Source organism: Saccoglossus kowalevskii, chromosome 15 (genome assembly GCF_978046115.1).
Source record: "Saccoglossus kowalevskii chromosome 15, keSacKowa6.1, whole genome shotgun sequence".
Classification (NCBI taxonomy): Eukaryota; Metazoa; Hemichordata; class Enteropneusta; family Harrimaniidae; genus Saccoglossus; species Saccoglossus kowalevskii.
Genome location: NC_140655.1, coordinates 14,604,152 through 14,621,022, shown reverse-complemented (window position 1 = coordinate 14,621,022; position 16,871 = coordinate 14,604,152). Strand labels below are relative to the sequence as shown.

The 16,871-nt window shown below is 34.1% G+C and overlaps 1 protein-coding gene across 1 annotated transcript; it reads left to right on the top strand.

Moving 5' to 3' along the window:
- Nucleotides 1-392: 392 nt before the first annotated feature.
- LOC146733980 (protein SpAN-like) lies at nt 393-913 on the top strand. Its single transcript, XM_085508451.1, has 3 exons — nt 393-423; nt 505-703; nt 783-913. Exons 1-3 carry the CDS (start codon nt 394-396, stop codon nt 911-913), a joined length of 360 nt encoding a protein of 119 aa, XP_085364577.1. The 5' UTR covers nt 393.
- The last annotated feature ends 15,958 nt before the right edge of the window (nt 914-16,871 follow it).

The window sequence follows — 16,871 nt, the reverse complement described above, 5'->3', positions numbered from 1 at the left end:
ACAGTAGTTCATATTTAATTAGTGATTATTGTCGCTGCATATTAAATAACAAAAATGAAGAAATTTGTGTTTTGTATCTCATAAATGTTATTGCAAAATTTTTGGTCTTCAGTTCTTTGAAGTATTTTTTTTTATAATAATTATAATTTAACATGGCTGACTGAAAGCAGAAAACTAGGAGTGGTAAAAACACAACCACTTAAGTAATGTATACACGCACATAATTATTTCAGAAATCATGGCATATTCAGAAAACAACAACAACATAAGTGTGCCTAGTGGTTTCATTGTGTCATTAGTAACGATTTTAATATTTGGTTTTACAGACTTGGTTACCGTTCTGAAGAATTGGTTACTATGCTTCATATTCATTCAATATGTATATTTGTTATGATGGCGATGTTTGTACATTGCATCAACGCAGTAAGTGATAATTAACATATTGGGGTAAATCAAAACATAGTATTTTAAGTTGTCAGATTTCTGATTTTATTTTGTTAACAGGCACCTCCTCCCGAACCACCGGAAGAAACGGAAAGTCCTGATACATTTGAGTCTGATATAAAGTTAACTTCTGAGCAAGAAACAGACATTGAAGCAATAATAGCCGCTGAAGCAAGTGGGGTCGGTGCAAGAAAAGCTATAACTAGCCTTTCAAAGCGTTGGAATAATGCTATTGTGCCATATGTGATATCATCAACAAGTAAGTATATGTCTGTTTGATAGTTTGTGCTTTCATGTATCAAGTTTTCAGTACACAACATGTATCTATATTATTGCAGGTCAGTCTGATGCTGTCGTAATAAAACAAGCGATGACCTACTGGGAGAGCAACACTTGTATTAGATTCCCACCGTATAACTCGGGCGCGGGGCATTCTGATAGAATTAACTTTAAAAAAGAAAAAGGGTAAGGTTACTAACAATTTTAAACACTCAATTAGTAACAGTCTTTGAGCATATTAGTTAACGTCTGTACCGTTACCGTAGCTGGCGTTGTTGTGTGAAGGTTTATATTATTAGTGATACATTTCTGTATATGTTACCTTCATAGATGCTGGTCTTACGTTGGTCTCACTGGTTGGGGTGTTCAAGATATTTCTATCGGATATGGTTGTGCACATGTGAGTGACGTTTGTATTTAAGTATTCTTGTTTTTGGTACACTTGTGATAAGTGTTGTATTATATCAGTTCAATAATATTAATATTTCAAGGAATAGTCAATATTCACATAGAAATGGGAAATGCTGAATCGGGCATAACAGACAACACATTTCTATGTACAAAGTTTCACATTGGTTAAATCAAGTTAAATAATCCTATTATTATAGTTAATTATTAAAAACAGCATTTTTAAATTACAAGAGGTATTTATATTTGTATAATACAATACGTTCCCGATAGCACGTAACCTCTACCTTATAAGGTATTCCCAATGAAATTCAAATTTTCCCACCGATCATGTTTCTAATCGGTAGTGTATTGTGATTAAAGGACCGATATGCTATGAGTTTTAAGTTTTTTCTGAAACTACATAATGCAATTGCTTAGTAATTTTTTTTCCTATTTAAAATGGGATTGTTTTGAGCAGTAACACCCGTGATTCAAAGGATTTTAAGACCAACGAGTAGTGAAAATGCATAATCTCTCTACTAAATGAGCTAAGCATTGTGGTTTACTATTATTATTGCTGCCATCGTTTGCCAATATTCTTTTTATATAAGAATTTACGTTACACAAGTTCACTATGACAAAAAACATTCCGTATTTTTTTATTTATTTCATATTTCATTAAGTTATTTAACGCTGTTGTCCATGATTTAGGACTAATTCCCACGAAACAAAAACAAAGCAATACATACATAATAAGGGTCGCACAATTATATTTGAAAAATATATATAATGCAATATATTCTCAAGTCACACCACATTCACCAATTATCGTTCACATATCAGTAATTGATTATACAGATACTAACAAGTGTCCATATAAAGTAATTTTAATCTAATTATGTTATTGTTCACGGATCTTAACTAGTGTTTTATGTTGCTTCATGAAACAGAGGGGAACTATTGCTCACGAAATTGGTCATGCAATAGGATTCTGGCATGAACAAAGTCGCACGGACCGAGATAATTACGTTACAATTCACTGGGAAAACATCGAGTCGGATATGGGTTACAATTTCAACAAATATACCTCTGCGGATGTTAATATGTACAACGTGCCATACGACATTGGATCGCTTATGCATTATGGTGCTAAGGTAGGACTATATTGTAAATATTGAAACATTAACTGTATTCGCCATATGTGATCACTCAAAATACGTTAGGTCTTATGCAATATATCTTTACGTTTGAAGCTTTTTTTTTTATAATATTTCCAAACATATGATGAAGACTTGTAGCTCATATAAAATTATGTCCATTTTGTTTAAAATTGTCAATTAAATATAACATATTTTTCTGACAATAAATATGGCGTTCAAAGGGCTACCGTGCAGTTACACACTAAATATCCCCTGATACATGCACTGTGTGATATTTACAAGTCAAAATAAATTCAGTATTTCAGCACGAATGGCCAGGATACAATAACAGCGAATAACCCAGCTGACCAAGACAAAATGGGCGAGCGTGATTATTTGAGTAACGCTGATATTTTTTTAGCCAATATAATTTATGACTGCCCAGGTATGTATGTATTTTTTATTTTTTTATTCCATTAATTAATACAGTTGTGTTTTTTTAGTTTCTGGTGATACCCAGTTATAATTTAGTTTTTTCACTGTTTTTTTTTAGCTATTCGAGCTCGTTTTGTATCAATGTATTACGTTATAAAATTGTTGTTGATAACAAATTTTTCAGCTCTGCCAAAAGCAAGCACAGAAGCAGTGTTTCCGTTTGATAATCAATGTAAATCTCCATATAAAGTTAATAGTCAAGCTAGTTTGAATTGGGCAAGACATGCACTACAACAGAATGGAGAAAATAGAAGCTTCTGGGTTGATGGCACGATTTCAGGCAGTACAATTACATTCAGTGATGGTTCAACAATGTCAGTAGATTCGTCTTTGTTTCACAGTAATGAACCAAATGGAAGTGGGCAATGTCTCCAATTGTGTTGAGTACAAAATACAAGGCCTGTTTTCATTATTACATTTTATTCCGTATTTGCTTTGTATGTTAAAACAGTTTGATGTTTATTTAAACACCGTCAGAATGACGATATACATTGCAGAGTAATTTAATTATCATAAAATAGCTATCTGAACAACTTGTCATGTAGTACGAAGGTCATTTTGAGTACATATTGCCGTTATAAAGCGATCAAATACAATCATATTTACAGGTGGTACAACAATGACTGGAAATTGGATGATACGATGTGCGACTACAATCAGAAGAAGTATCTATGTGCAGGTACAGTGATCGTTATGTATATATATATATATATATGTATTATAGTTTTCCGCAAAATGTTTACACAAGGTCAAGGAATACTCAAGTTCTACATTTACATTTATACGGCAACACATTCACGTGTTCTGAAAATATTCCATGTATGAGTGATGTCTTATTAATAATGTTGTAATGGTCGTATATTCAACAGATTTACCGCGTCCTAGTTCTAGTACAGAGCTTCCGGCTAATGCTCAGTGTGATTCTGGATCTCTATTCCAAGTTGTTGACCAGAACGATTTAGAACGTGGACAGATCATAATTAAAACAAATGGAGAGAATAGAAATTTCTGGGTGGATGGGAGCATATCAGGCAATACCATTACCTTCACTGGTGGTTCAACAATATCGGTTAATTCAGAATTGTTTCAACCAAATGAGCCCAATGGAAGTGGCTCCTGTCTCCATTTGCGGTGAGTGCATATAATATATACTATGTATTATGTTGTTTTTGTTATTGTTGATAGTGTACTATGGGAAATACAGAAAGTCTAATTACATGTTTTAGCACAGTTTTAAAGTAAGACGTTCCTCAAAAATAAAAAATAAACTATTGTCATTATGTTTACATTTGTGACATTTTAGGATAAAAAGAAAATTTGATTGACAAAATGGTATTAAAATAGCATTTTTAGTATAACTTACAAATGTATTCTACGACAAAAATATTTTAAAACTAAGCCTGGTGACATATCGTGAAAAAATGATATTTGTTATATCAATATGATTGTTATATCAATAATTTCATTGGATTTGAACAAAAATCTCCTCATAATTATAAACACATTTTGACACAATTGCATTTTACCTTCAGTTGCAAATTTATTAGCATCGTGCTTACAAATGCAAACAATTTCATCAAATTAAAAAATCTCTTCTGTCCTTATATACAGGTATTATAACAATACATGGAAATTAGACGACACTACATGCAACTTTGCTCAAAAGTATTTGTGTTCTGCTTAAGCGGTACGTATCATGCAAACTAAATAATTAATTTTGATGTGAGGTCTAAATACATCTTCTCTTTTCTCGCGCCCACATTTGTTGTAAAATTAACTAAAATTCTTGATATTGACTGTATAATGTATTTCAGCTGGGCATCTTGTTAAATGAATATTTTTAACTGTAGAGCTACCAGCCATCATTGGGGCGCCACTATCTGGCAGCTAAATAGTTTCCTCGGACATATAGCATGTATAGTGGGAAAAAAAATATGCACATGAAACAATTGAGCATAATGATAATGATAATGACATCTTCGAGATAGACACTATTTTACTTTTGATTAATTGTAGTCTAATATTGTATTGCTGTAATTTGTTTAATGCAATTTGAAAAAAAATATATATTCTTGTTTGATACTGAAAGTAGATAATTATATATTATATAACTAAAATATAACTCTATTGGATGCATAATGGCCTGATATTGTAGCAAACATCCGATTTGTCGTTTTATGAAGCAATACAATTATTCATTAAGTTTTGAACCATTTGTTTTTGTACGTAAACTGAAAATCACTTTTTTTTTCATTTTCTATCTAACGAGTATTGTTGCATGTCTTCATCGCAACTTTTTCGTGGATGGTAAACACATCTTTAAATCAAAGTCTTAATTATTAATTCTCTTATTGCATTCATGAAATCACTCCACGAATTATATTACTGCAATCGCATGCCTCGTAAATAAATCGTACGTGTAGTTTAGTTGCATGTCTAATGGAAATTTAGTTTATTATTATTGTTATTGCATGCTATAAAACTTGTTGAATTGCAGGACAATAAATAATCTAAAGCATAAATATTGAGTCTTTTATCGTGAAAGTGTGATGGCATGCATTTTAGGTGTATGATAATTCTAATTGTTTGAAACTTCACAAAGGAGCAATTGTAGTGCAGTATTGTACCACAGTATTAAAGACCTACAGTCTATTATGCGTTCGAATTATGTTGACACATAATTGATACTTCTTATGTGACCCACAACGATGCGGTGCGACAAATGCGACACTTAAAATAAACTTGCTAAAAGTCATAGTATTCTGAATATCAAGACCGAGCTGTGGGATTAAGCAAATTTGTTGTCTTTATTGTTCTGTATGAAAAAATGGGATGCCAATAATTAAATGTCGATAAGCAAACTCCGACAACATCAGAATCCACAGGCAACTTTACGATTGCGAAAGAAAACGGTACAACATAGCCAATTCAGGGAGAGATTCGTCAATCAAGAGGTGACAAGCGCATCCTGCTCTGTTGTGGCAGGCACCACATACCGACACTGCAATATGCATCACAAAACCGATCGGTGACAATTGTGTTACAAGTAGGACGTAGTGTGTACAAAACACAAACTACACTTACACTGGGAAGGTATCATGTAAACCACTTGATTACTTGTCAGAGAACACTTCCAGCTTTAAAATTCCTCGCTCTCCTTATAAAATTGCTTACAGTTCTACTAATTACTTAGGCGTACGTTATATATTATCCACCAATAACTATAAGCCATTGATTTATCACACAGTTTCTACGCCGTGTCTCTCAAAGGCAAGTCTTGCAGATACTTACTGCAGTATATTTATGAAAACAAGCCATACATGACACAATTATAATAATATAGTTGGAACACAAACATGTCAGATATAGATCCAGAAGCTGATGCTTAATTTTGTGTCTGATCGTCAAACGAGTACTTGCCCATATTGAGAGATATTGACTGGAAAAGCTTTTTAAATACATCTCTATATCGATGACAGGATGTATAATGAATATTAAATTTGAACATGATCAGTCAAAGCATGTCAGAAATATGGCACTAGAACAAAATGGCCGCCAGTTGGCTATTTGAAATCAGTTGGTCATTTTAAATGACGTGCATCAGGGTTCAATACTGTTTAATGTATGTACAAGGTTGAACAAAATCCAACTGTAGACAGCAGAGATCCGGTTGCGGAATGCCAGAAATGCTTGATTTTGATTATTTTGTATCACAAAAATGGCCGGCCGTCGGCCATCTTGAATCAGATCATGAAACAAATCGGTGTGCACATGTATAATATGTACATGTGAAGTTTAAATGTAATCGGTCCAGGCACGGCTAAGACACACACAAAGGTCGTTCTATAAGTTCATAAAATTGTTTGACTACGTCCAAACGGGAACTGATATGCATTTACCATTAGGTAGACTATACGCCAATAACACGATTGCTGTTGACGATTCATTGCTCGACAACAATTCTGCGAAAGCAACATGTACGTGATTCTCTATCAATATGATTACAATTAAATTAACGAAACCATTTACATATATAAACTTGTTTCGAAATAAATAAACCAACAACAGTTTATGGTATCACTTCCTACCCAGACACTTTTTTCGAACATCAGCAATCATTTGTGGCAAAGGTATTTTCCCACAATATCGTTGTATCTGCCATACAACTTTTTGAGTTACAGTACAGAAACGGTATTGTAATAAATTAATGCGACGACATTGCTGAAGGGGTACACATGAGCTGCAGGCTCCACTTAACATGTCAACTGTAGAATGTACACACAATAGGCTGGAGAGATAGGAATATTGCTGTCAAGGTGTGGGAGGTTTATGATTTTAAAATATTTTTTTTTTATCGTGAAGTATGATAGAATGATGACCAGTAGAGTAATGTTTATATTCAAAGTAAATAAATCAGTGTCAGTTGTTTCTTTACCTCCAGACTTTCTATTTTCAAATTTCTCAGTTTTGTAAAAGTTAAAAGTTAACCAAATCCATAGATCACCGGTACTTGGCAGTAAACAAAAATTCATACAGTAGTACTCTAATAAACGTACGCCCTCAAACACGGCGTTAGAGAGAATATGCGGATAAACAGGCCCATTAGCTAAAATCAAACACATGATGGCGGTATGAGACGATACAACTTTAAAGGAGATCATCAAATGATGTAGGTGGATAGAATGATTTTTAGTGAATAAATTGATCTGAAACAGTTATATAACACCAACACACATACCCTACGTAAAGTATCAGAAAGAAATGAAAGAATGGCCGTCCCATCCTCGAAATCAGAGTGAAACGAATTTGCCTGTAATTTCCAAAAGCTGAATATAGCCGCCAACAAATAATGCTGTGAACAATAGTGGTCGAGGTAGGTGGATATCCATCTGCGAAAGCCAGATATCATGAATATTGATGATCTCGAAGCGCATTTTTTGATACACTAATACAAAATGGCAACTATGAAAATGTGATGTACGCGGAACTTAGATGCATACAATTGAAAGGGGAGCGATCATATCACCCCATCGTGGGGTAAAAACTGAGTGGAAGAACCAAAAGGTTGCAAAGTTCTACTGAATCCAAGTAATCTAATTAACATTTACACACGCATAAAAATGTTAGGGGAATATGCTTTACATATAGGAACATAGAACAGTAATATTTAATAAATGGAAACTGAAAACACAAAAAACCAAGAGGAGAAGGTTTAAAATGAGTGAAGAAAGAGTGATAGAGAAGAAATGCCAACTATAAAATAAATGTGCACGTACTAAATTGTCGGGAAAAACTAAATGTACTGGGTGAAAGTCAAGGCTAACATCGAAAACATTAATACTAAAATATTGAAGATATGGTACATACCCCTCCATCAAATACTATATCAGTCACTGACAAGTCTGGTCATGTGCTGCATGTACATGTTTAAATTAACTCTTTAATGTGTATTGTGCCATCGGCAGACACGAGTGTGCCCAATGTTTACAGCAACTAAAACGCCATCTCAACAAAATTAATGATGATCCTGTTATTGGTGGTGATTTTAATTGGACACTTGCACCTGGCATTGATCGTAATGGCGATAGAGAGCCAGACATGCACACGTCCCATGCTCTAAGCTTTGTAATTGAAATGTTTAAATTGATTGATCCATGGCGACATCAACATGGCAAAAAACACAAACTTCACATGGGTGCGGATTATCGTAATGACACCACGTACGCACATTTGGTTCACACGCCGTTCAGTATTGTTTGAAATCAACAACTTGCATGTTTAGGGTAGGCATTTTAAACACATACTACAGGAATGTTATAGTTTGTTTACAAATTGTATTTAATATTGGCAACTTCGCAAGGCTTTAACCGTGAGACACATCCCTGGTAATCACGTGATCGTGCCACTGACTACTGCGATTGGCTGATGGAATGTTTACTTTGTCACGCCTTAGAGTTTTATGGCAGATTTTTTAAGATTTTGTTAGACAAGATGAGAGAATAAATAGAGAGAGAATAAGAAGAGAAGGGGCAACAGGGCGTTACCTCAACTGAAGGTTTAGATGAATAAAGCTGCACTCTCTGTAGTGAATTAATGTATCGCAACGTGTATGAGTCGTCTACACGCTAGCCAGAGTCCCCTCACCACGACGACCCTTTCACAACAGGGGCGTGATAGCACTCTCATATGCCTTAAGGGATTTTACATCTATAAACACATGCACAATCGTTTGAACGCTATTCAAATAAGCTATCAATTCAAGACAACTTTCTAGCGCGCATCAAACTGACCAGTATGGTGTTTGAATATTAATGTTCTTCAAGACGCGGAATATGTAAATATCATTACTGAATTATGGTCCCAGTGGCAAACCCAACGTGATGCTCTCAAAAATTTGCAAACATGATGGAACATTTGTAAACATGATATCAAAGTGTTGTCCAAGGAATAGTGTAATTTAATGCCATTTTAAACAAGTGAATAAAGACAACAAGCGAGCCTTAATCAATAAAATGTAGCCTTGTATTTATCAGGAAAAACGCTACTCTTTCACGCCTCAAACAGCACGAAAACGGAGGAACTGCTATTCAAGCCCGTCACAAATATTTAAATGAGTGGAATGTTCCCAATTCATTTTTTTGTCAAACTTGAGAAACGGAACAAAAAATAAAACACATATATAGCTCACATTAGGCGGAAAAGTGGCAGTCACATTGACTATCCTTGAGAGATACGTGATATCACGCAAAACTGTTATACACCGCTTTACAAAACGAAATAAAAATGGGGAAATCACTTGTCTTAAAAACTTGTGGTTAGCTTCCTGTGTAATGATTATTTAGATCTTCACGAACACACTTATTTTGCGTTCAGTTATTGGTTAAATCATTAATCCTGAATAAGACTGCAGTATCCCAGTATATTGACGAAACAATCAATCTATTGCGCGAGGCTGTCAATTACTGTAACATCACAAATACTCTCTTTGATATTTTAGCTTTTGACCAGGAAAAAGCCTTTGACAGAATCAATCACACTTTCTTGTTTAAGACATTACATGCATTTGTTTTTTGGGCACAATTATATTCTTTATACACAACAAATGCCAATTCTATTCAGAGTCAGAGCGAATTGCGCCCTCACATCATCTATTATCAAGGCATTCGTCAGGAATTCTTGTTAATGCAATAGGGCCGTTAATCAATAAAATCAGACGGGAAACTGGGGAAACTGAGCAAACTGGCAGCGAATGTTGAGGATATAGATATATTCATTAAACAGTTCTTTAATAATCTGCCAGAACGGTTGAACATTTATGAGAGCACATCCAATTCCAAAATTTACTTTCAAGAAATCAAAGGGACTGTGGGTTGACAGCTGGGAAAACATTAAAAGCTCACTTATGGGTATTAAGTGGAACTAAACTGGCCTGAAATATTTGAGTGTGTATTTAGAGAACAGGACTGGAAGGAAACATTTCATTTGTCACAATTCTACGATCTGCTAAAACGTGGTTTGACAGTTTCCAGGTGTTGGTTCGTTATTATGTCACCCCACCACACAAATGAATTGTCATCCTGTCAGTGTCAGTATTATAGTACTTCATCATCACTGCAAAAGTTGCTAAGCATATCTGCTGACGGGGTTCTCAGGTTGTTTTTCTTATATACAGTCATTGGTAAGTATTTGTATTGTTTAACTGGGTTATTTGGGCTTTTTGGGAGCTGTTTGGTTTTCTAGATGTGGCAAGGTGACCGGCAACCAAGGTTGAGACACGAATAGGGCGTTGGGTATTTTTCTTGCTAACGTGTCATGGATAGAATATGTGTATGCGGCGCCCACTGACAAGAACTTTAATTGTTTAGTAACTTCTTCAAAAGAAATGGTTTCAAGATTTGGTTACCCTCAGTAATAGTATTTTGTGCACTTTCGTCAGTGTATAAAGAGATGCATACAATTTACGAGTGATACTACTTATCTCGTGAAAAGTCATCAGTTAGACTGCCATTTTCCCATTGAATATGAGCTATAGCTTTTTTGTGTCCATTTACTTTCTCAAGTTTGAAAAATATGAATGGCATTACCTCTGTTTCCGTGCTGTGCAAGGCATAACAGCGTCGACTTTTTTTCCTGATACGCCCGATAAGGTGAAACGATGATTATATCATCATTGTCTATACACCCATTGTTTGAAAGTGCCACATTGAATTTGCCACTAGGCTCTGAATTCTGTAATGAAATTCACATATTTTGCGTCTTGCCTTTAGACAGTTTGATGCACATGAGAGGGTGGTTTGAAATAGATTGTGCGTCATCGTGTATTTCATTAGCATTCAACTATGCATGTGATTGAAGATGTAATTCTTGTCAAGGCGTATGGAAGTGTTGCTACGCCCTCATGTGAAGTCTGTGTGTTTGCCATGGTGATGACGCCATGCATCAACTCAAACCTTTCAAGCACAGAGCCTAGATTTCAAATGTCATAAATACCGAAATAAGGAAATAAAACAACATTTGTATGTTATCAGAACACACAAATGATTTGTTTATCAGTACGCTAATGATGTAAGAATATTCATCACCCGAAAATAGGGTTTTAATAAACTAGCAGAAAGACGAACTTGGGCATTAAGTGTATTGGATAACATCATAACATTTATGAACACAAACTGGACTGAAGTAAAGCAAAAAGTTAAAAATAAAATAAGTGTTGGGCACATTTGCTCCTACACACAGTGTGCTCTTTTAATAAACAATGTGCTTTCACCACAGTTAGTTTATCGCTTTTATAGTGTATCCCCTTACTTTAATATTGTTTTCTCACTCCATTCTTTGTAGACCTGTTTTGCAAGACCGACATAGGGTGTAGACGTATTCGCCATAGAAAATGGTGGGCGAATTGTCACCCACTTGGCATCCTTGTTTTAAATTGTAGATTGTAATTTATCATATGGAAAACACTTGCTATGTACTAAACTCGAAACTGAATTTCTTTATCATCCTGCATTTTATTTAGACTTGAAATTTTGTTAGAAGTCACTTGACAAGACGCGTATTTTTAATAAGTCAAATCTTACCGACATTCTTGCTGAATCCAGTGCGAAATGAACCGTTACTTTTAAAACACCTCACCGCTGCAGGAGTTTTGAGGGTACGTGATCTTTTTTTACTTAGAAAAAGAAACCTGGCTCCTAGCGTATTTTTTTTTAATAAAGTCAACACACACTATAGCCGCATAATTGACTGTCGTTTGAATGTTGTACATACAATATGCTTTTTTTTCTAGTAAATAGAAAGCAACAATAAATACAATATTAAAAGACAACTTAGTAAATCAAGTCACCTCAGTTTCCAGTTACATTTCTCAAATTTTCCACTATACAAACTCAAAAAGGACGCTATTTACAAATACATCATAGCGGTTATGAACAAAACTCGTCATCTTGGCAAACTTGACACTGTGTGGCGTGAGCTACTGGCCTTATCTTCAGATATTAAACCCAACTTCAAAGGGTGTTATATTGTCACCATCATAACACGTGAGGGAGACTTGCAATAGCGTTCAATGCATGGAGAATACACTACTGTTGGTTTTTTTTGTTTCCAGTTACATTTCTCAGATGAGCCGAACTTTCCACTATACAAACTCAAAGAGGACGATATTTACAAATACATCATAGCGGTTATGAATAAAACTCGTCATCTTGGCAAACTTGACACTGTGTGACGTGAGCTACTGGCCTTGTCTTCAGATATTAAACCCACCTTCAAAGGGTGTTATATTGTCACCATCACAACACGTGAGGGAGACTTGCAATAGCGTTCAATGCATGGAGAATACACTACTGTTGGTTTTTTTTGTTGGGGAAAATCGTGCTTGAAAACTTTCCACTTATTTCATTCACATTTTTATTGAATGTCCGGCGGTTGACGTCATCTGTCGCTTTATTTCCCGCATTTCCAGTGATCTTTTACAACCTGGTTTGACTGTTTCCTTGGTGGTTCCTTATTTTGCCACCTCACCATGAATTCACGTCAGTGTCAGAGTATTTTTGTTGTCCTCGCAAAAGTTTATATGAATTTCTCCCGACGGAATAAACTGGATGGATGTTCTTTTATGAGTCCATTGAAAATCACTAGCAGAATTAAATCTTAATACCAGTGCTTCAAACTTGTTAAAGAGAGGAGAGTTTTGAATATATTTGGACTTCAAATGACACTCTCTGTTCTTTGGAAAATGACAAATTACAAATCCATTAGTTGACTTGAATCACGCTGCTATTGTTCAGTAGTATCTTTTACGTTTCTGTGATTCGTCTTGTTGTTAATATTAACAGACAATATCCAGACCAACTTATCTTTTGTCTAATTATTTGGCTTAAATTACTAAATGAAATATTCCACTCTTTTTACATTTAGCTATCTTTTCTTAAGAATGCAGATGTGTAATTAAAACACTTTACTCAAATATTGTTTAATTACCAAGAAATTCAAAACATAAATTTTCAGATTTACTACTATTTTAGCAAAATTTAGGCAATTGATTTGGCGGAAAATGATTTCAACCTCGATCATTTTTGGCACAGATTTCAATTGGTGTGGGGCACTTCCATTCAAAATTCAGGTGAATACTACGTGGATCACACTGTATGTAACCGTAACATGTGATTCATAACTCCATAATTTGATCATTATGCAATAAGAATATTGAGTTGAGATAATGATGATTGTATTTTATCGAATAACGGCCATTTTGTCCGTATTATACCGGTTTTATCATACGTTCCTGTGATATTACACGATAAAACACTAAACATTGTTATGTGATCTATAACCAACTTTTTTAAAAGTTATGATTAAGCATCTACCTTAACAAGTTGGTGGTTCTTTTATTTGTATACTAGCCCATCATCATAAATCACACATCGTAGTTACTATTCAATGATGCTCTCTTTTACTTTGTGTAAACAATCAACGAAGTGTAGCACGTAACGAACTTTCCACGCTCACAAACAGAATATTTCAAAAATTACCTAATCAATTATTAAGAAGTGATAAACGGTGAGGATATTGGATAGCGGAAACAAGACCTCTCTTTGGGGGAACTTTAGTGTATTTGGCCGACGAAATTGCCTGAGCGTAAGAGTGAAAAGACAGTATAGTGTAAAATTAAAAGACAGGAGACGATTATTCAAATTATTTTGCGCAATTAAGTTGATATTATCTTAAGACGAATGTAATACTGAAAAGCAGAACTGGCACACAGGCACAGAAACAAAAACAAATTACGAAGACTGCGTAATTTGTAATTCAGCGGAAACAAGGAATCTCTTAATTTAGAATACTTGGTAGACGATATTTTCTGAGCGACAGATAAAACCTATACAATGTCAAGTAGAACCCATACACATGCACTGAAATAGAAATAAATTACGAAGACAGTGTTATCTGTAATTTTACATACTATTGCAGAAATTTGGTAGCGGAAACAAGACATCTCTAGAGAAAATTTTGTGTATGTGGCAGAAGATATTTCCTGACGGTAAGTGTGAAAACATTGTATATTGTCAAATTACATGATAGGTGACGACTATGTAAATTAATTTGTGCAATTGATAATATCTTAAGTAGATTGCAAATGTTACACTGACAAGTAGAACCCGTACGTAGGCACAGAAATAAAAAATAATTACGAACACAGTATTATCTGTAAATTTGCATAACATTTCAGAAATTAGGTAGCGGACAAAAGGCATCTATATAGGAAATGTAGTATATTTGGCAGAAGATATTTCCTGACCGTAAGTGTGAAAACACTGCTTATTGTCAAATTACATGATAGGTGACGAGTATGCAAATCAATTTGTGCAATTGATAATATCTTAAGTAGATTGCAAATGTAACACTAACAAGTAGAACCCGTACGTAGGCACAGAAATAAAAAATAATTACGAACACAGTATTATCTGTAAATTTGCATAATATTTTAGAAATGTGGTAGCGGAAACAAGACATCTCTGGAGAAAGTTTAGCGTACTTGGCAGAATATATTTCCTGATCGTAAAGTGTAAATAGACTGTGTATTGTAAAATTATATGTAGGTGACGATTATGCAAATTAATTGACGCAATTGATAATATCTTAAGTAGATTGCAAATGTAACACTGACAAGTAGAACCCGTACGTAGGCACAGAAACAAAAAATAATTACGAACACAGTGTTATCTGTAAATTTGCATAATATTTCAGAAATTTGGTAGCGGACAAAAGGCATCTCTATAGGAAATGTAGCGTCTTTGGCAGAAGATATTTCCTGACCGTAAGTGTGAAAACACTGCTTATTGTCAAATTACATGATAGGTGAAGATTATGCAAATTATTTTGTGCAATTGATAATATCTTAAGAAGATTGCAACTGTAACACTTAAAATATAACCCGTACATAGGCACAGAAACAAAAATAAATTACGAAGACAGTGTAATCTGTAAATTTGCATAATATTTCAGAAATTTAGTAGCAGACAGAAGGCATGTCTATACAAAATTTAGCGGATTTGGCAGAAGATATTTCCTGAGCGTAAGTGTGAAAACACTGCTTATGGTCAAATTACATGATAGGTGAAGATTATGCAAATCAATTTGTGCAATTGATAATATCTTAAGTAGATTGCAAATGTAACACTGACAAGTAGAACCCGTACGTAGGCACAGAAATAAAAATAAATTACGAAGACACTGTAATCTGTAAATTTGCATAATATTTTAGTAATGTGGTAGCGGAAACAAGACATCTCTGGAGAAACTTTAGCGTACTTGGCAGAATATATTTCCTGATCGTAAAGTGTAAAAAGACTGTATATTGTAAAATTATATGATAGGTGACAATTATGCAAATTATTTTGTGCAATTGATAATATCTTAAGTAGATTGCAAATGTAACACTTGAAGTATAACCCGTACACATGTACAGAAATAAAATAAATTACGAAGACACTGTTATCTGTAAATTTGCATAATATTTTAGAAATTTTGTAGCGGAAACAAGACATCTCTGGAGAAAATTTAACGTATTTGGCAGAATAGATTTCCGGACCGCAAAGTGTGAAAAGACACTTTGTTGTAAAATTATATGATAGGTGACGATTATGCAAATTAATTAGAGCAATTGATAATATCTTGAGAAGATTGCAAATATAACACTTACAAGTAGAACCCGTAAACATGCACATGCGCAGAAACAAAAAATATTTACGAACACAGTATTATCTGTAAATTTGCATAATATTTCAGAAATTTGGTAACGGAAAGAAGGCATCTTCAAAAGTCACGTGGACTAGGTAAGCTCATGTGATTTAGACACCTTAGCAGGTTTCATTGCTGAGTAATAGATCAGTTTGTATCTGTATCTAGCACAACGCACAATTGGTAGCAGAAAAAAGACTTCCTAGAGTAAATTTAGCGTATTTGACGGGAAGTAATTCTATTATGAGTAACGACTATGCAAATTATGGTGCACAACAAAGCAGTTAGTTTATGAATGTCACACACAGGCACGGAATACAAAAATAAATTGAGAAATTGCAGTGAGAGAACAGTATTATCTGTAAATTTGCATAATGTTCCAGAAATTAATATATAATGAAAACATTTATTGTGTTACTCTTGTGAATAACATTACAGGTTTTACCAAAAATACTTGTACTTTGTATTAAGAACATTATTCGTCAGAAAGTTGGTAATAAATCGCAAAACATTTTTCATTGGTCTATTATGTAAAATCATGAAGTTATTGCCCCATGGAAAAAATAAATATTATTTTGTGTGTTACAGTGACGTCTTTTAAGAAACTTGTCCAATATTTTTTCAAAAATCGCAATTTTATTAAAGAAAATATGCAATTTTTGATACTATTTAAAATCCACATTTTAAAATAATTTTGGACAACAATAAGTACCCCATCATTAGAGATATATGATTATTTCAGGCTACAGTTTGTGATAAGGCAAAATATCTCTGCCATAGGAACCTATGGTAGAAGCGTTATAATACTGTCAAAACGGCATATATCCACTAAAATACAACCATCATTTTCTCGAATTTTTAATTTCCTTATAATATCCGGAA

Excerpts from the sequence above, each read along its gene's own strand:
- LOC146733980 (XM_085508451.1), top strand. The coding sequence starts at position 394 with ATGGCGATGTTTGTACATTGCATCAACGCA. Across the intron at positions 424-504 it reads TTGTACATTGCATCAACGCA|GCACCTCCTCCCGAACCACC; the intron begins GTAAGTGATAAT and ends TTTTGTTAACAG. Across the intron at positions 704-782 it reads ATATGTGATATCATCAACAA|GTCAGTCTGATGCTGTCGTA; the intron begins GTAAGTATATGT and ends ATATTATTGCAG.